The following is a 21,081-nucleotide window of genomic DNA, read 5'->3' as shown; positions in this document are numbered from 1 at the left end:
GTTTTAGAGGCGGAAAACAAGAAAAAAAATATTCTGAACCAATGGACTGCAGACACAGTACAGGAAATGACCAGAGACTGCAGACATACTACAGGAAATGACCAGAGACTGCAGACATACTACAGGAGATGACCAGAGACTGCGGACTTACTACAGGAGATGACCAAGAGACTGCGGACTTACTACAGGAGATGACCAAGAGACTGCGGACACAGTACAGGAGATGACCAAGAGACTGCGGACACAGTACAGGAGATGACCAAGAGACTGCGGACACAGTACAGGAGATGACCAAGAGACTGCGGACACAGTACAGGAGATGACCAAGAGACTGCGGACACAGTACAGGAGATGACCAAGAGACTGCGGACACAGTACAGGAGATGACCAAGAGACTGCAGACCTTTGGGTAGGGAGGGGGAGCGGGTACCTGAATTTGACAGTTGTCCTCCCTTTAGTGTGGGCACCTGGCTGATAGCTGGGTGCCCACTGCACATGCGCGAGATGCGCTGTGCTTTGTGATTGGTCCGGCGTCTTCTGGGACCTGTCGTGTCAAAAAAGATGCCATACCATTCACAAAGTGCAGCGCTTCTTGCGCATGCGCACTGGGCACCTGGCTGTCACAGCCGAGAGCCCACACTAAAGATACCAGCGCTGGAACGAGGAACAGGTAAGGTTCTACTGCAGAGAAGAGATGAGCGTCCGGCCTGGTATTCTGACGCGGCGGTGGAAATACCGGCCCGACCGCTCCATATTCGTTCCATTTTTTGGGGGAAAAAGTGTGTCTTATGGAGCGAAAAATACGATAATTTTTTGCAGGTGGATGTATGGTCCTACATGGAAGAATTAGGCTGTATGAAAACCTGAAAGCTATTTTCTGGGTTTGGCATCATGACTCACTGCATACAAGTTTGCAAATAATTTTTTTTAATCTGTTGTAAAGTTTCTTAGTTGGATATCCTGCCAGTAACAGCACTGTCTGTTGTTGGCCCACAGTATTTAACAACAGACCTACCGCATGTGCACCTTCAGCTGGCCATTGGACTGCCTATCAAGTCTGTGCATACCTCCTGCAGGCCTGATAGTTATCCCAGTGGCCAAATGAAGAAAAGCTCACAGTACAACTGCGCTGCTGCAGAGCAGACACAGACACAGCCCACTGTTTTCTATGGGGCGGTATGGTGGAAACAGACCGCCTGTCCATTTCCACACGAATGTCATCGAGTCCACCGGATGCATGGGAAACAGATCCCCATCTATCTGTTTTTAGCATAAAGGTTCGGACACATGTCCGCTGATACCCACTGCTCCATAGAGAGCTATGGATAGTCTGACTGGGTCCTCCTGAAAAACTGACAGGTGGATCTGATCAGACCGTCAGTGTGAAAGGGGCCTAAGATTGAGTTCCTCCTTCTCAGTCAAAAGGGACTAGTAATAGCTTAAAGGGTTAATTGCTAATTACCTTTACCCAGTGACATTCGCTCTCAGGCTGTGCCACCTAGATTTTGGTCCCACAAGCTGGAAAATCTTTCTGCAGGGTACAGCTGAGAGTGGCATTATTAAGTAAGTGACGGCATGGTGTGAAATTGGCCAGTCCTTTGTCGCGAGTTGGTGAGAAGGGCAGGGGTTGGGCACCGCGTTCGTCACATTCTCCAGGTAAGAAGCCTGGAAAAAAACTTGCAAAAAATTTATTAAAAATCAAAACTGTTTACAGTGAGGCATGATGCTAATCATACTAAAATAGATTCGGGAGTCACTATATGTTGTGTGATCCATTGCGAAGACACCAAAGTTGGAAGTGATTCACCATATAATTACATGAAAGATTATTATTTGATTCATTTCATTTATATAATTGTATTGTTGAAAAAGGAGGAATAGTATAATGGCACAATATCACTGTTGATGTATTTATATGTTGGTTGATATCAAATGCACTATAGAGATTAATATTTATGTGAGTTCTATTATGAATATACACTGTTTTATTATTGGTTTATACACCACAGGTGAATCAGGTTGAGTATACACAGGAGGCGAAACAAAATTCTTTTTATTAATTTTTGTAAGGTTTTGTGGGAACACAAATATTTGTATGCAGCCTTCATTGTAGAATTTTCTTTGCAGAACAGATCAGATAGCAAAGGATTGCCTTTCTTTATATTTGCATTATATCAATAAATTATGCTGAACTGCAGATTGTATAGAAAATCCATAAATGGGATCACACCAGTGCCCCAAATCAGACACTGCAAGTGTTGCAAGCTTTAGAAAAACAGCATATTACAGTATTTTGTGCTTGTTCTAAAATTATATTTTGGAAAGGAATTTTGTTTTTGTTTGTTTTATTTCAGAATACAACACAACACACTTACATTCTCTGATACATTGCAGGTTTATATAGTGGCACATGTGCCCCCAGGTTATTTTGAAAAAAAACGTGGAAAACCTTGGTTCAGGGAGAACTTCAACAAGCGTTACGTGGAGATCATCCAGAAACACCACAATGTGATAAAAGGGCAGTTCTTTGGACATCATCACACAGACTCATTCAGAATGTTCTACAGCAACTCAGGTAATGTTTTTGATGATAAAAGGTTTATTAAAATAAATGCAGCATAAATCATAAACAAATGAATCAAGCAATACATGTTTCTACACAATGAATGTCCCTTTGCTCTGCCTAAGTTTATCAAGTGCAGCGCCTCTACGCACCCAAAGGAGGATAAGAGAGCACTTCTACAATTCTCTCTATAACTACAATAAACATTAGACCTTTATTCTGTACCTGTAGTTTAAAAAATCTAGAAGATGATTGAATTGTCTTTAGGGTAGCTCTGAGTTTGTTTTATTCTTTTTTCTGCACAAAAACTTTTTAGGTATTTTTTGGAGAATAGTTTATTCTCATTAAAGGGTAACTCCACTTTCATGGGAAAAATGGCAAAAAAAAAAAATATTTAGCATATACAATTGCCACACAAGACCTATTATAATTGAATGTTATTATATAGTTAGTCTGGCTGAAAAAATACAAAAGTCCATCCAGTTCAACCATTAAAAAAAAAAAAAAAGTTTCCTACACCCACAGTTGATCCAGAGCAAGGGAAGGCAAAAAACATAGCAAAGCATGATGCAATTTGATCCTGCTGGGAAAAAATTCCTTCCTGATCCCCCAAGAGGTAATCGGATATTCTCTGGATCAACTTTACCTATAAATGTTAGTAACCAGTTATATTCTGTGTATCCAAGAAAGAATCCAGGCTTTTTTTAAAGCAATCCACTGAGCTGGCCAGAGCCAGCTCTTGAGGGAGTTTATTCCACATCTTTACTGCTCTTACTGTGAAGAAACCTTTCTGTATTTGGAGATTAACTTTCTTTTCCTCCAGATGTAAAGAGTGCCCCCTTGTCCTCTGTAATGACCTCAGGGTGAATAACTCTACACTGAGTTCACTATATGAACCACTGATGTATTTATACATGTTGATCATATACCCCCCCCCCCCCCTGCTTAATCTCCTCTTCTCAAGAGAGAATAAATTCAGTTCCTCTAATCTTTCCTCATAGCTGATCTCCTCCATGCCTCATGTCAGTTTGGTTGTCCTTCTCTGTACTTTCTCCAGTTCCCCAATGTTCTTTTTGTGAATTGGTGGTATTAAAAATTACCTTTTCTATTCAGTCTGAAGCTCTGTAATTTTCTGTAGACTGCAAAGCAATATGGCTACTTGGAGATGTTCTGTACACAGAATGTGTACAGAACGTCCCCCAGAAACATCATTTCCTACTCGTGTGATTGGCTTACTGATTTTTCACAGAAATCTGCACTAAAATACCAGTCAGATTTCAGGAATTACCTGCCACAAAAATGTCAATTTTGGTGAGATACTTCCAATAGGAAATCACGTTTAAAGGGATGCAGACCCTGCCACTTTCCTCATTAGAACCCTGCAGGTGCAGCAGCGTATTGATAATTATAAAACCACTCCCATTAGATTTGCATTCCACATGTACACAGACAAACAGCTATTCCTTCAGAATAACAAAAGGTAGGAATCTGCAACAAATCTTTGCAATCTGCATAGATCACTTAGAGGGGAATGTTTTTTTCCTCAACAAAAGTCGAGTTACTCTTTTTTTTTTTTTTTTAAAGTGGCGTTCCAGCCGTTTTTGTGTTTATTAAAAGTCAGCAACTACAAAAACTGTAGCTGCTGACTTTTAATAAACACACACTTACCTGTCCTGGAGTCCAGTGATGTTCTCACCCGTGCCGTCCCTTCTCCCCTTCTCTACTGTGGGCACCAGGCTGTGATGACTTGCGGCTTCACAGCCGGGTGCCCACTACGCGAGTCATGCTGCGCCTCCTTATTGGTCCGGCAGTCTTCTGGGACCTGTGAAAGTTCCCAGGATACTGCAGGATGGAGGAGGGGGCCAAACATCCGGCTCACTTAGACGCGGCGAACTGAACCGGAAGTGGGAGCGGGTACCTGTCAAAACCAGGTATCCGCTCCCTCCCAAAAGGTGCCAAATATGGCAGTGGAGGGGGGGGGGAGGCAATAAGCAGAGTTTCCACTTTGAGTGGAACTCTGATTTAAGTTACATAGGGTCCTGTGACTGTCAGCGGTTAATGCAGATGCGAAGATTAGCAGGCTTTGCCTGGACACTTATATGCACCTGCTGAGGGAAAAAAAGGCAGTTAGCTGCTATATGTTCACATTCTAACTTATTGCTTTCACTGTCATTCCAGGTGACCCCATTAGTACCATGTTTATTGCTCCTGGAGTATCTCCATGGAAGACCACATTACCAGGTGTTGAGAATGGAGCCAACAATCCTGGAATAAGAGTGTTTGAATATGACCGTAACACCCTTAATATTCTGGTATGTGTTAAAGAAAACAAAGTTTAAATCTGAATTCCAAGAGTTCATAACCGTTGCTTATAAGCATTGGGTAATGCAATAAAATGTGTAGAAATATGTAGCATGAGCAGGAAACTAACAAGATCCCATGTGCCAGTCAATTTGAAGAGGTTTTAACAGGCAGCACAAATTAAGTACTCATCACTAGTAGCAAAGTATTTATGGTCAAGCTAAGTTGCTTTACACAATCAGCCATGATTATAGGCCAGTTGAAGAATGGCTTAGAGGCAGTAAAGCACGATCTGGTCCACCAGGCAGTTACAGCACTATTTTCTTGGCATTCGTAACCACTTGCCCTCCAGAGGATTTATGCAGGCCATAGACGGGGAGAAAACCAGCCGGTATTTTAACAAAAAAACCAAAAATCGGTCGTTCAATAGGCTGACGTTACCACCAACAGTGAAAAAAAAAATCGGCGGATTTTCTTCCCGTCTACGGCCAGCATTTAATTACTTCTGTCCCTGCAGAGAGCCCCGCTATTATATTTGACATTAAAAAGTATTGCGGTTGCAACATTGTATCTATTTGTATCCATTTCGAATACCGGTAGTTTTTTCGGCTACAAATAGATACATTGTTGCAACCGCAATACTTTTTAATGTCAAATATAATAGCGGACTGGAATTCTTCTTCTTTCTCTTCTTTCTCTTCCTCTTCTTCTTTCTCTTCTTTTTCTTCTTTCAGGTCACGGCTCATGAGCAGATTATTTATTGGTAAAAAGATCAGCCGATTTGCCCATCATTGCCGCGAAAATCAGCCGATTGGCAAAATCAGCCGTTCCCCCCCCCACCCCCACCCCCCCCCCCCCCCCAACTTTACCGATCAAAAAAATCTGACAAAATCCAGAAAAACAGCCGACCAATTAACCCATTAACGGTGCGAAAATCGGCTGATTTTCGACCCATCTTTGGCCTGCATTACTCCCCCTTCCTGATCAGGCCATTTTCTGCATTCCAGCGCTGCGTTACTTTAACTGACAATTGCGCGGTCATGCAACACAGCACCCAAATAAAATGTGTGTCCTTTTTTTCTCACGAATAGTTTTCTTTTAGTGGTATTTGATCGCCTGTGCGGTTTTTATTTTTTGTGCTATAAACAAAACGATAATTTTGAGAAAAAAAAAACTATTTTTCACTTCTTGCTATTAAACATGTCCAGTAAAAAAATTTAAAAAATCTAATTTCGTCATAAATTTAGGCCAAAATGTATTCTGCTACATGTCTTTTTATGTCTAGTTATAGTGTTTACAAATGGCGAGATATTTACTGGGATATTTGTACTGGGATGCTAGGGAAGGCGGCGATCAGCGACTTATAGTGGGACTGTGGTGGGCATTCTGACACTGGGGGGAACTGACTTGGTGTCGCTGACATCCCCAGTGACACAAATACAGTGATCAGTGCTAATAAAAAGCACTGAAACTGTAGTAATGGCACTGAGCAGGAAGGGGTTAACAAATGGTTAACTGTGTGCTGTTTTACTGTGTGCTGTGTTAGTGCTTCCAACTGTAAGCACACTGCTTTGTATGGCTGTGCTATGCAGAGCCATAAAAAGCAGTGTACATGAGCTGACAGGGGAGAGAACTGTATTGTTTACATACAGTTCTCTCTCTCCGTTAGTAATGCTCGGCAATCACCAGATGCCAGCGAGTAATCACCAGCCGGGACCCGGTGATTGACAGCCGAGGCCGTGAATAGCGCACATGCCCCCTACCCAGAAATGCAAAATCACGTATATATACGTGATTTTGCACAACTCTTCTGCCTTGTAGCAGTATTTCTGCTATAGGGCGGTGGGAAAGCGGTTAAAGTAGACTTTTTTTACTTTACCCACACTGGGCCAAGCATCAAGATCACTCAAAGATGCAGTATATTTAGGGAAAATATGGCCATAGACAAGGTAGCAGTTTTGGCTGCCTCATCCCTTCAGCAAAACTAAACTTCTCTATGTGCATTGTATGTACTGGCATAGCTCATCAGACACCAGATATACAGTATACAAGTGCATCTTTCTATGTAAAGTGCTAAGCAAGTGTACAGCTTTGACCAGTTGTGCTATCTTTTTTTTTTTTTATTCACGGCAGAGAAAAGCTGTACATGAGCCTCCTGGACATCCACTAGGCCCTAGACCAGCAATGGGCAAACTACGGCCCGGCGGACCTTTTAATCCGGCCCGCGGAGCTAGGCTCCCGCTAGGCTCCTCTCACAGTCCGCCCTGAAGACCGGTGTAGCATGAAAATCTGTCTCCTATGAGGATCTGTCCCCCTCGACGTATCTGCGCATGTGCCGGAGATCGCCGATCGGCTGCTAATGCCTGAAACTGGCACATGCGCAGATACGTCGAGGGGGACAGATCCTCATAGGAGACAGATTTTCATACTACACCGGAACGGCGCGGGAACACGGTGAGAGGAACGCGCGGAGCAAAGGTAAGTGAATTGACACAGGGGGGACTTGGGGACTTAATATGGGGGATGAATTAATATGGGGAATGAATTACTATGGGGGGGTGAATTACTATAGGGGGGGTGAATTACTATATGGGGGATGAATTACTATATGGGGGATGAATTACTATGGGGGGGGTGAATTACTATATGGGGGATGAATTACTATATGGGGGATGAATTACTATGGGGGATGAATTGCTATATGGGGGATGAATTGCTATATGGGGGATGAATTACTATATGGGGGATGAATTACTATATGGGGGATGAATTGCTATATGGGGGATGAATTGCTATATGGGGGATGAATTGCTATATGGGGGATGAATTGCTATAGGGGGGATGAATTACTATAGGGGGGATGAATTACTATAGGGGGGATGAATTACTATGGGGGATGAATTACTATGGGGGATTAATTACTATGCTTACTATGGGGGAATATTACTATACTTACTATGGATGACACATACACATCATTCATCTACTCTTGGTCCGGCCCCCGGGTCCAATATATGAACCCATTGCGGCCCTCAAGTCAAAAAGTTTGCCCACCCCTGCCCTAGACTGTAACTCTTAAGTGAAGTAAAATTAATTTAGTCGTCTTTAGAGCTCTAAATAAAACAGAGGTAGCTTGTGTGGAAGAATTTTGAAGAGGGTTCAAGGCACTGTTCCATTCACCTATTAGTTCATTTATTTCAGTAATGCAGCTTAAAAGGTGAAACTAATATATGAGACTCATTACATGCAAAGCAAGATAGTTCAAGCCGTGATTTGTCATAATTGTGATGATTATGGCTTACAGCTCATGAAAACCCCAAATCCACAATCTCGGAAAATTAGAATATTGTGAAAAGGTGCAATTTTCTAGGCTCAAAGTGTTCCACTCTAATCAGCTAATTAAGCCATAACACCTGCAAAGGGTTCCTGAGCCTTTAAATGGTCTCTCAGTCTGGTTAAGTAGGAATCACAATCATGGGAAAGACTGCTGACCTGACAGTTGGGGACTTTCACAAGGAGTGGACTGAGGCTGGAGTCAGTGCATCAAGAGCCACCACACACAGACGGATCCTGAACATGGGCTTCAAATGTCGCATTCCTCTTGTCAAGCCCTCCTGAACAACAAACAATGTTAGAGTCTTACCTGGGCTAAAGAAAAACAGACCTGGTCTGTTGCTCAGTGGTCCAAAGTTCTCTTTTCTGATGAGAGCAACTTTTTCATCTCATTTGGAAACCAAGGACCCAAAGTATGGAGGAAAAATGGAGAGGCACACACTGCAAGATGCTTGAAGTCCAGTGTGAAGTTTCCACAGTCTGTGTTGATTTGGGGAGCCATGTCATCTGCTGGTGTTGGTCCACTGTGCTTCATTAAGTCCAGGGTCAACCCAGCCATCTACCAGGAGATTTTGGAGCACTTCATGCTTCCTTCCGAAGACCAGCTTTATGGGGATGCTGACTTCATTTTCCAGCAGGACTTGGCACCTGCCCACACTGCCAAAAGCACCAAAACCTGGTTCAATGACCGTGGGATTACTGTGCTTGATTGGCCAGCAAACTTGCCTGACCTGAACCCCATAGAGAATCTATGGGGCATTGCCAAGAGAAAGATGAGAGACATGAGACCGAACAATGCAGAAGAGCTGAAGGCCGCTATTGAAGCATCCTGGTCTTCCATAACACCTCAGCAGTGTCACAGACTGATAGCTTCCATGCCACGCCGCATTGAGGCAGTAATTGCTGCAAAAGGGGCCCAAACCAAGTACTGAGTACATATGCATGCTTATACTTTTCAGAGGTCCGATATTGTTCTATGTACAATCCTTGTTTTATTGATTGCATGTAATATTTTAATTTTCTGAGATTGTGGATTTGGGGTTTTCATGAGCTGTAAGCCATAATCATCACAATTATGAGAAATCACAGCTTGAACTATCTTGATTTGCATGTAATGAGTCTATCTCATATATTAGTTTCACCTTTTAAGTTGCATTACTGAAATAAATGAACTTTTACACGATATTCTAATTTTTCGAGTTTCACCTGTACAAAAGATCTATCGAAAGATGGCACCCGCGAATGCGCGTGCACACTCGCATCTCCAACAAACTGGCGTGCACGGTATGCACATGCGCCATTTACACTATATAAGGTTATCATTGACGTCCGGCGGTACAGACACACCCCTTATGATTAAGTGCGTGGCACGAAACGCGTCAAAGAGGAGCTGTACACTGTGACGTCACGCCGCCGGAGCCTCAAACAGATCCGGCAGCCATCTTTGTTCTTGGATGGTCAGTGTGTTACTACTACTGATTACTTGTTTTATCTACTTTATACCCACGTGGATGGCAATATTTCATAAATTAAGTTTAAATTACTACACTATGGGCATCCTTTCCTTTGTCTCTATTATGAGCTAAAAAATCCACAGAGCCCATTTTGCAGGACGGCTGTGGTACTTCATGTAACCCAGAGGAGGGAGATTCCTGCCCAGGCTGTATTCATCCTTTTAAGGGGACCTCCAGCTGACCACACTATATACATGCGTATTGCAAATGCGCATCTGGTGAGTGCGTAATTTTACTATATCCCTGGCACATCACCGAATTTATCACATCTGGCACGAGGAATATCACTTATGATCATTCATATAAGGATCTTCACCTATTGCCACATTTTATGGACATATATATTGTCATCCGTTTACATTAATATTGGTTATTACCTCTTCATCAGCACTTTATTTTTTTAGCACCTTATTTTTGGCACATTTCCTCTTGAATGTTATTATGAATTTTATTATGAACTTTTAAATGTGCACTTTACTGTCGTTTATTGAGCGCTGCACCTATTATAATTAATTTACATGTATTGGGTTTTTTATTTTTTAGCAAAGACTTGTAGCAGAATACATTTTGGCCTAAATTTATGACGAAATTTTTATTTTTTCAATTTTTTTTACTGGACATGTCTAGTAGCAAAAAGTCAAAAATCTTGTGTTTTTTTGTTTTTGTTTTTTTTTCAAAATTGGTTGGTCTTTTTTTTTTTTTTTTCATATTGCAAAAAATAAAAAAGACACGTGATCAAATAGCACTGAAAGAAAGCTAAATTCATGGTAAAAAAAAATACAGAAATTTAATTTGGGTGCAGTGTTGCATGACCATGCAATTGTCAGTTAAAGTAACGCAGCGCCGTAACGCAAAAAATGGCCTGGTCAGGAAGGGTGGTAAATCCTCAGGAGGGCAAGTGGTTAAACTAACAGGTCTATAATTACTTGGTAAAGATTTTGATTCCTTTTTAAATATAGGCACCACATTGGCCTTACACCAATCCAGTGGTACTATGCCAGTCATTAAAGAGTCCCTAAAAATTAGAAACAATGGCTTTGAAACGATAGAGAGCAATTCCCCAAGGACCCGTGGGTGTATACCATGCAGTCCAGGTGCTTTATTCACCCTTATTCTAAATATTTCTGGAACATATCAGTTGTGAGCTAATGTGGATCATCTGGAGCTGTGTCAATACCATGCCCATTATGGACAAGAGCTCCCCCATGCTCCTTTGTATACACAGAGCTGAAGAAGGTATTTAATACATTTCCCCCCAGTCACTCACTCTAAATTAATTTATAAAGGGCCTACATGCTCAGCCCTGACCTTTTTACTATGAATATATCTGAAGAATTTTTGGGGGTTTGTTCTGCTATTTTTTGCAATCTGTCATTTTTTGCGGTCTTGATTTCCTTTTTACATATTCTGTGATATTCTTTGATGTTTTAAACGATTATATCGCTCCTTCATTTTTATATTTATTAAAAGATCTTTTATTATTTATAGCTTTTTAAACTTAAGCCACATAGGTTTGATGTTAAGCCTTTTAAACTTGTTGCCCATGGGAATATATTTTGCAGTGTGTTCACATACAGTCTTTTTGAAGAACTCCCATTTTCATGTTGTGTTCATCAATGCCAATATTCCCTCCCAGTCGAAGTCTTGCAGAGCAGCTCTCAGCCTTGGAAATTTAGCTCTCTTAAAGTTGAGCGTTTTTATTTTTCCCGTATGTGTTTGTTTACAGCTATCAATAATTGAAATTATGTTATGGTCACTGCTACCCATGTGTTCTTTTATATGGACATTAGTAATAAGTTCTGCATGGTTTGAGATTACCAGGTCCAGCAGAGCATGATTCCTAGTTGGAGCCTCTAAGCATTGTACCATAGAATTGTCCTGTAGTAGGTTTATACATTTTTGCCATTTAACTGTTCCTGCAGTGCCATTACTCCAGTCAATTTCCCGGTAGTTAAACTACCCCATTATTATCACTGTACCAGCCCTTGCAGCCCTTTCGATCTCTGCTTGAAGTCTCCACCTCCTCATTAACATTGGGTGAGCTATAATACCTTTTTTACTCTGTCTCTCTGAAATGCATCAGTGACCAGTGGCAGCACATTAACCCCTTAATGCTGCACATTACTAATGTTATTATAAACCCTTTCAGTAATTATGCTTGAAAGTACTTGCTTTCATGCTCCCTCATGGTGCAGGCACCGCTCTGTCTTCCTCTCCCGGCCCCTGAATGATAGCAAGTCAGGGGCTGGGACTAGAAATCATCTGTCAGGTGGAGGTCACTCTGCCTGACAGAATGTATTCCTTCTACACTAGTGCCATGTGCAAGAGCACACTCACCAACCCCTGCTGCAGCTCTGCATATGTGCTGGGCAGTGGCAGATATCTGTGTGCACTAGCATGAATCTCCAAAAGTGGAATATTTGCTCGGCTTCTCTGATCTGACAGGTGGCACCATTGGCAGGCGTGCTCAGGAGCTGGCGGCATGTCGGATCATGATCTACCTGTCAGATGGCCGGGATTGACAGGTAGATTGTGATCAATGGGTTGCCAACCCCGGGTCTACGGGATATCTTTTTGTAGATTTATTACAGTAATAGAACAGGAGAGAGAATGATGATGGTGCATGATACTCCAAGAATGCCAGCAAGTACAAGAGGACAGATAAATCATTTAGCACCAGCTTTTACTGGAAGCAGAGTGGATAGTGAGCTAATCTGAAACTCTGTATAAGCAGTCCAAGTCCGCACAGCAGCCATTGGCCTTAACCAGCTCCTGTGCAACACTCTGCAATGATAAAGTGGTTCTTCTACGGGCCAGCTCCCAGAGGTAGTATCCTCTGGCAAATGTCCTTCAATCCAAATTCTTCCAGGCCCTCAGCCAAGCAGATGCTGAGTCCTAGCAACAGCTCTTTAGTACACAGGTTGCCTCCCAGGGACAGAAGCCCCAGGAGAAACCTTCTGAACAAACTTCCCAAAGGTTTATTTTCTACATGGTCACCTTCTAGGTGCCCCCTTCCAGTGATTGGCTGAGGTCAGATAAATATTGATAACTTAGTGGCTGATCCTTGTACTCTCTTTCTGGAAGCCTCTTCCAGAGGTGGACAGGACCAATCAACCACCAAGCTTAGGGAAACTTGGCCATACCTAGAAAATAGATTGCTGCTCCACTGAGTACAGTAGAGACAAAAAATTTTATTTAGCCTGACTAGGGCAGAGGGCTACATGTAATTAATTTTTCCCCCTAAAGTTCAGCTTTACGAACATCAGAAAAATGAAAGCGGACCTTGCACTAAAATTGCAGGGTCTGCCTATTTCCTCTGAGGAAGTGTTTTTACACGAAACGCGTCAGTGAGGTGACCCTGACCTGTGTGCATATACCGCAAGGCCATCCTGTTTGGTTGCCATATCAGATCCGGATGTAAGTTTTTTATTTATCTGTTTATGCTGGAATTTTGACCATTAAAGACCTACTACACTATTAGAAGCTTTCTTGGGGCTCATTATTTCCATGTGAGCCCGTTTTTGAAGGTTCCTGAGGATTTGGATGATATATGACTTCCCCTTCCTCCTGCTGATGATGGCCCTGGTGGAATGCTTAAAAATACACCTAGACTTATGACATCTAGTGGCTGACTTGCTGATGACATCTGCCTGGTATCACAAGTCCCGAGCACCAGGAGCAGGTCTTAATTGCTCCATGCGCAATTAATGCGCTATCTGGTTAGTGCATTGTTTGTACATTCACAACAACACAAGAGTCACGTTTTATCCTTGATTATGGACTTTTGGAACACCTGCACATAATCACTTTACTATAAGGACTGAGTTATTTAACATATGTTATTGTGCATTATTTATTTATTTGCTTCTTCACTTGATTATACTCACATTAGCGCTGCATACTTATTTTATATATTTTTATACTGGGTTTTAAAGGTTGCCTTTATGCTAGCGGCTTTATATTATGTTATTGTTCCCAGTGCTCAATTACTAACTTTCCAGCAGTTCAGGCTTGCCGAGAATTCAATTTGTGAGACCCCAAGTCACATGACATGTGAAATCCCATGTTAGTCAATGAAAACTGTCCAAATTAGCACTACTGAGGTCACTCCGAATTTACAGGTTTCTGAGAAAAGGAAACTTCTATCCGACTTTTATCCATAAACTTTAATGGAAGTCGCCTCCAAGTCGGATCCTTCTCTATATGGATGTAATTTGGATCCGACAAAACAGAAAGATTGCCAAGGCAAAGTCGCATGGCATGAGAGTCGCGCATCAAGTTGCCTAGCAAAGTCGCCTTGTAGGTCGCTTTAGCGTGAACCAAGCCGTAAGATGTAGCCTAGATTGTAAGCTCGAAAGAGCAGGGCCCTCAATCCCCTCATGTTTTGCATTGTATTGGTATTGTTCTGTCACATGTTCTGTCCCCCTTTGTAATGTACAGCGCTGAGCAAACTATTGGCGCTTTATAAATACTGTATAATAATTATAAAAGCAAACCCTGCATAGAGTGCAATGCCCACTTTAACATTATTATATGCCCCTGAACACTTTGCATTTGTCTAATGCAAACCTGACACAGCAATGCCGCTCCAGGTGAGCAACCATTAGAGTGCGTGCACACCCCCTAACCGGAAATGCAAATCACATATATACATGATTTTGCGCAGCCGTGCCGCCCTGTAGCAGTACTTCTGCTATAGGGTGAAAGGGAAGTGGTTAAAGTATAACTAAAGGCAAAACTGTATTTTTTGTTTTGGATAGAATGGAGGTGGTTTACCTGTCAGTCTTTATTGCTGTTTGTGTCCCCGTTAAGGAGATTCAACTTTTCTATTAGCCCTGTTTACCATTATCATTGAAAGTGAAATGAAAAGAAACTCCCAAATATTGGGTTATCCTCAGAAAAGTAATAGAGGGGAAATCTTCTTTTGGGGATACTAGTTCTGGTGACCTGGTGGTCCCCAAGGAATTCCCTTAATTTGCAGGGATTTCCTCTCACTTCCTGTTTGGCTATGGGACTGGAAGTAAAGGGAAATCTCCACAATGGCTCACAGATGGCACAAAAAAATCTGACCCTCCCTTAATCTATCCTAAATGGGTAAAAAAAAAAGTTTTGCCTGTAATTCTACTTTAACTTGTTCTGGGGTCTTAAATCTTCATTCCCATAATGCTCTATCTCTAGTAGCTTACGTGCAATGTTTAGGGAAGTGGAAGGCAGACTTGAAACATATTCCAGACATTGTGGAGCTGCTTATGTTTTGTCTGTTTTTGAAATAGTTCACATTTTCTTGTGTTTTGTGTTGATATCAACCTATAAGGCAGTTGCTGAAAAGCCTGCTGATTTTTCTGCATCTTGATTAGTCACCTTTATTTTATTCGTCCTCTTATGGCTTGTTTACAGCAGTGCCCTCTGAAATGCGATCTGTGACAAATCTTTTTTCAGAGGGCCTTTGACTAACGGCAAGGATGCGTTATATCGCATCCTCATTGATTTGATTGTTTTAATCCCTAAAAAACCACATGCAATGCACGCAGTTGCAGGGCAGCTGCATTTAGTTTAGTGTTGCCACCCCACCCCTTTAAAACCGAATACTTATTAATTACACAGGTTCTGAGACTAATTTAATGCAGATAAGGCACTAAGTGAGTTTAATTACCACCTTAATCAGCCCCAGAACCTGTGTAATTTATGTGTTCAGTTGTAAAGGGATGAGGTGGCAACCCTAATTCAGTTAAATGGATCCCATTTGGCATGTGATTGGGGGGGGGGGGGAATTTTTGCCACAAAGCATGTGTACACCCATCTGCTGCCTTTTGCAGCCTAAAACTGAACTAAACATAGCTAATAAATCTGTACACTGAAAGCTCTTTATCGTAGAAGACACAAGCTGCAATAACAAACATTTACCTCCAAGATTGTAAGCTCCAAGGAGCAGGGCCCTCCTAACCCTCTTGTATTGAACTGTATTGTTGCTGTATTGTCTCCCTTTATATTGTAAAGCGCTGAGCAAACTGTTGGTGCTATATAAATCCTGTATAATAATAATAATTTACCTGCCGGCTCAAAGTCTTCTACTGAATGCTCACTAAGCTGCACATGCACATCTCAGTGTGCACTCCTGGCACACTCTGCTATACAGGAATGATGGACTCCCATGCGCATATGCGGGATGATGTCATTCCCCTTCTGGACAGTCAAGAGACTGAAAACCCAGCACCCAAAAGTAGCCAGGAAGAAGATGAGAGCAGCCAGCAAGGGATTTAACCAATGCATCACTGGAATGAAGAGGTGACTATTCCTGGGAGTTTAGTTTCACTTTAAGGTGAAGTGTTAGGTTGGGGGGGACAGCAAAATTACTGCTCAACCACAGGTTTTTACCCCCCATCCCCAACCGCATGTGTAAATGAGGTCTTAGTTAGCACAGATGAATCACAACCTGGCCAAAAATCACCCTATCCAGCTTGTAACAATGTGGTTGCCATTGTATTGCACCGGCAAGAAGATATCCAGTGAGCGGCAGTTGTGTGGATGAAAATGCCTTGTTGATGTAAGAGGTCAGAGGAGAATGGGCAGAGGTGGTTGCTGCGATATTCAGATGGTAAGGTCAGAATTTGGCCTAAACAACATGAAAGCATGGATCCATCCTGCCTTGTATCAACAGTTCAGGCTGGTGGTGGTGGTGGTGTAATGGTGTGGGGGATATTTTCTTGCCACTAGCAAGGTGTACCTAATAAAGTGGCCGGTGAGTGTATATGTAAACTTAAAAAAATAGTTTGTTCTTTTTTGTACTTTATACCCTTTGAAATTAGTATGTTCACCTTGTGTCCCAGAGGAATATACTGGACATAGTTTCTTTCTCACTCAACTTATTTTTTACTTCTCTGTACTGGCTTGCTGATAAAAAAAATAGTGGTATTCCCCCTTTTCTTTTTTCTATTCCTTTAAAACAAGTGCATCAAAAGACTGACAATTTTTTTAGACAAGTTAAAATGTTATATATTTTAAAATTCCAGCTTGGCCAGTTCAACAGGGACCAGCTGAGATTTGATCCATCTATAGGCAGACTGGTTGTACTGAAGTTGATCCATTGATTAACTTCAGTACAACCAGCCTGTTGGATTGTTTTCATGTGATCACTGCCAGCACCTAAAGCCGTCACCAGTGATCATTGTGTTCTGCCGGCAGGGAAAGTTCTCCACCAGTAAAACACAATAGCCCTGCCGGAGGGATTCTCCCAGCAACACTGACTGTGTTGATGGGAAATCGAACAAATTTCTTTCCTTCCACCTGTGGAGGAAGGAAAAAAAATAGCATAATCTATGGGCTGATTAAAAGACTGCCCTCCTTCTCAGAAATACAGGAGAAATATTCTATTACTACCACAGCCTTTTACTTATATTTGCAAATTCACCATTACACTTAAACACTTTCTCCCAGCCAACAGTTTTTGCTGCCTAAACCCTTTGAACGGGTCTGTTTGGATGAATCATCCAGGAAAGGGTTAATATCAAAAGCATAAATACATGGTTGAGTGGGAAACAGATTTAGCCTGGGAACTACCATATACAACATGGCAAACCATATGCAGAAGGGCTAGTAAGGGCTGTATGTGCTCACTATACCAAGAGAACACATTTCAAATTATCTCCGGTTGATACTATAATCCAAAACATCTCTATTCAATCTATCCCTCCACCTCCAATTAATAGTGGAGGTGTGGAGTGTCAGTGGGCACTTTATACTGTATCACCTCTTCTAGTTCTTTCACAGAACTGAACTATTTTCACAGACGGCTTGGATTGCAAAACTCACTGATAAACTGGTATTTCCAGACCCTCTATGGTATCTCCAGACCCCCTATTGCCTTTTAGGAGTACCTTGAGGAGGTGTATCCCCTAAAATTAACCAATTTATAGCTCAAACCCGGTCTGCGTTAAAATGCCTGATAACATTGCACTGCAAAAGAACTGCTCCGCCATCACAAAAGGACCTTTATATCTGTATTGGGGAGATTCAAGCAATGGAATTCATTTTGTAAAGCGCTGCACAAACTGTTTGGCGATATATAAATCCTGTATCATAATAATAATGGAGCTCCTATTGGCCAAACTTCACAACACCCTTAACTAATCTGTTGTAATTTGGGAACTCTGGAATCTTATTCAAACAGATTTTTCAGTACCATCCTGAATAAACATGCTACCACTGTTATTTCTCTTTTCTCTTAGGACTCTACTTTGTCTATACTTATTTTCTGTTCTTTTTCATTCCTTATATATACCTTACCTCCTTTTGTACCAATAGAAAACTTGGATTTTGTCCATGATACTGTATGCTACCAGAATAATTAATTTTTAATGTGATGCTTATTTTTCTCCTACGTATTCTGATTTGCATGTTATTTACATAGATTTCTATGTCATTCTTTTTCTATACACCGCTGGGAAAAATAGAAAAAAATACTTTCCATAAACAGTTATATAAAAAATCTATTAGGGGCTGCCATGTGACAATTAGGCCTTCCGATCAGGCCTTCTGGTCCTTCACACCAAATTTAATGGTTTTTAATATCTCACTGCCCAACCGCTTCCTCCACACCTTTCAAGACGACTTCTGGGAATTTTCAATACTTGGGGATCTACCTCACTAATTCATAGAACACATTGTATGTAGTGAACTACCCACCTCTTTTTCATAAATGTAAAACTTTGCTTACAACCTGGAATAACTACCCTGTTTCCTGGCTAGGTCACATAGCGGCAGTTAGAATTCCCTATCTTCCAAAGTGATTACATCTTTTCTAGGTACCGTCATGTGTCCTTTGTATTCTTCAATGGCAAATTCTACAATTCATCTGGAAACATCACTGAACTTCCTATAAACTATTTCAGCCTAGGCTCAATGATGAATTGGAAGCCTCCTACTTACAGAAATATTACCAAGTTGCCCAGTTAGTTACCTTGTCTAAATACTGCACTATCACTGAAACATTCTTAAGAATATCTGTTGACATAGATGACTATGATCTCTTAGGTATAGTTAATATGCTTTGATGCCTTCAAAAAAAATAGATAATTTTTGCAGAATCCAATAACTATCCATTACCTAAAAATGTGGGAAGACCTTAAATATTCACATCATGGCCTAAAAAACATTGTTTTCCCTAATTTACACAGAATGAATGTACATGCAAATTTGCTAGACCCAGCAGCATATTTACTGTGAGGCAAACAAGGCATTTGCCTAGGGTGGCAATTTTCAGGGGGGCTGTGACACCTTCCCCCTCAGAGGAAGGTACACGTGTGGCAGGGATGGGGACCTAGTGAGGCTCCACCATGGAATCCGAGGAGGCTGCATGCTGGAGGGTGTAAACTTCTTGCACAAGGAAGGCAAACACTGTGCTTGGCTCCAGGGGTGGCTGGCTGCTTTCCAGAGAGATTAAGGTTAGTGCTTGACTAACTCTTTCTCTCTCTCTCTCTTCGGGTGGGACCGGGGGGATGTGGTTGGTGGAGAGTGGTGGTTGTGGGGCCTGGAGGGGTTGGGATGGATGGTGGAAAGCGGCGGGGCCCCAGGGGTGCTGGTTTGTGGCGGGGAGGGTGTGGTGGTGGGGGGTGCCCAATTTTAGTGTTGCCTAGGGCAGCACAAGAACTAAATACACCCCTGGCTAGATCAATGGCTATGCAATTTTTTATTATATTTTTGTCTAAATTTGATCCAGAGACCTGTGCCTCATTCATTTTGACAGTCGCCTAATAGACCTGTGATTTTCGCATGTGTCCTTACTGCCTGCCCCATGGCACCCCAACAAGGCTTCAATGCGCTCACCCCCTCTGCACCCTTCTCAAGTTGGTTTCCTCCCCTACCCTGTCTATCCACTCTGAACAACTCTGGATCTCTCTACAGTGCCTTGAAAAAGTATCCATACCCCTTGACATTTTCCACATTTTGTCATGTTACAACCAAAAAGGTAAATGGATTGTATGTGATAGACCAACACAAAGTGGCACAGAATTGTGATGTGGAAGGAAAACGATAAATAGTTTTCAAAATCTTTAACAAATATGTATCTGAAAAGTGTGGCATGTATTTGTATTCAGCCTCTGGTACTCTGATACGCCTAACTAAAATCTAGTGGAACTAATTGCCTTCAGAAGTCACCTAATTAGTAAATCGAGTACCACTACGTGTTGGTCTATCACAAAAAATCCCAATAAACTATATTTATTTTTAGTTGTAACATGACAAAATGTGGAAATTTTCAAGGGGTGAGAATACTTTTTCAAGGCACTGTACATCTGGTTTACATTTGAGACTGTGTTTTGCTTACTTAGTCGATTATGGTAGCATTTTGTAATGGTTATGCCTTGTTGGTGGTATATGCAATGTTATAGCCCCGTGCAACATGAAACCAGTGATATCTGTTATATTTTGTGTAATCTTTAATTTGCAATAGGAAATGCAACAAGAACACTAAATAGGGGCATGTACAGTATTTCTTCTAAGACAAATACAGTTCTATTCTTCATGTCAGTGTTTATTGCCATGCATATAATTACCACATTTCTTTTTCAGGATATGGTCACTTATTACTTGAACCTTACGTATGCAAATAAAGAGTCACCTAGGTGGGAGAAGGAATACCGCCTTACAGAATCATTTCAGGTACCAGATGGATCTCCACAGTCTATGCATGATGTACTGAAGAAAATATCAACTGATACTTGCTTTCTACAAAAGTACTATGAGTATAATTCAGTCAGCTATGATCTAGAAAATTGTGATGACTACTGTAAAATTGATCATGTATGTGCTATGAGTGAAGTGGACTTTACAAAATATGCTACATGTATAAAGAATGGAAATGTAGCTTTTAAGCCTGCCTATCATCTGACTGTGATGTTGGCTGTGTTGCTTATGTATGTTCTGAATTATAAATAGTTGCATAAAATATACCATTGAGCAATTCCTTTCAGAACCATTTGTAAACATAACCCAAATGTTATTTCATATTAATTTAAACCCATAATTATGGTTTTTGTTCCTGACCACAATTTGCCAGGTATAAGGCCTGGTTCACATACATGTTGCAGGTTTAGCAGTATATTAATTTCAATGGGTTGCCCTAACCTCAAACAAACAGAGATGTGAACCTAGCCTTAGGGTGCAAATTTTGACTACCAAATCTGTGTGAATATTTTTCCTTTGCAGTATGCTTATCTGGGCATATGCAAACCAGAAAAACACAGCTCAGCTCCTGTTATACATTTGGAGCGCTGATCCTGCATTAAGTAGTTGTATTTATTGGAGGGTACAGTTTGAAAATTTTGGGGGAGTAATTGGTTTGCATATCAGCTGTGTTTTTTACAGGGAAAT

The 21,081-nt window shown here is 41.4% G+C and overlaps 1 protein-coding gene across 1 annotated transcript in view; it reads left to right on the top strand.

Annotated features, from left to right (window-relative positions):
• Positions 1–20,671, top strand: part of SMPDL3B (sphingomyelin phosphodiesterase acid like 3B) — a 29,640-nt gene extending 8,969 nt beyond the window's left edge. The window contains exons 6-8 of the mRNA XM_089686212.1: positions 2,395–2,575; positions 4,742–4,875; positions 20,281–20,671. Coding sequence (XP_089542338.1) covers positions 2,395–2,575; positions 4,742–4,875; positions 20,281–20,646 — 681 coding nt within the window. The 3' untranslated portion in view covers positions 20,647–20,671. The remainder of the gene's footprint in view (positions 1–2,394; positions 2,576–4,741; positions 4,876–20,280) is intronic.
• Positions 20,672–21,081: the final 410 nt, after the last annotated feature.

This window comes from Staurois parvus, unplaced genomic scaffold (genome assembly GCF_062004578.1).
Source record: "Staurois parvus isolate SC_StPar_1 unplaced genomic scaffold, SC_StPar_1.0 ptg000394l, whole genome shotgun sequence".
Lineage (NCBI taxonomy): Eukaryota > Metazoa > Chordata > Amphibia > Anura > Ranidae > Staurois > Staurois parvus.
The sequence above is the reverse complement of the archived record's forward strand: the minus strand, read 5'-3'. Positions and strand labels throughout refer to the sequence as shown.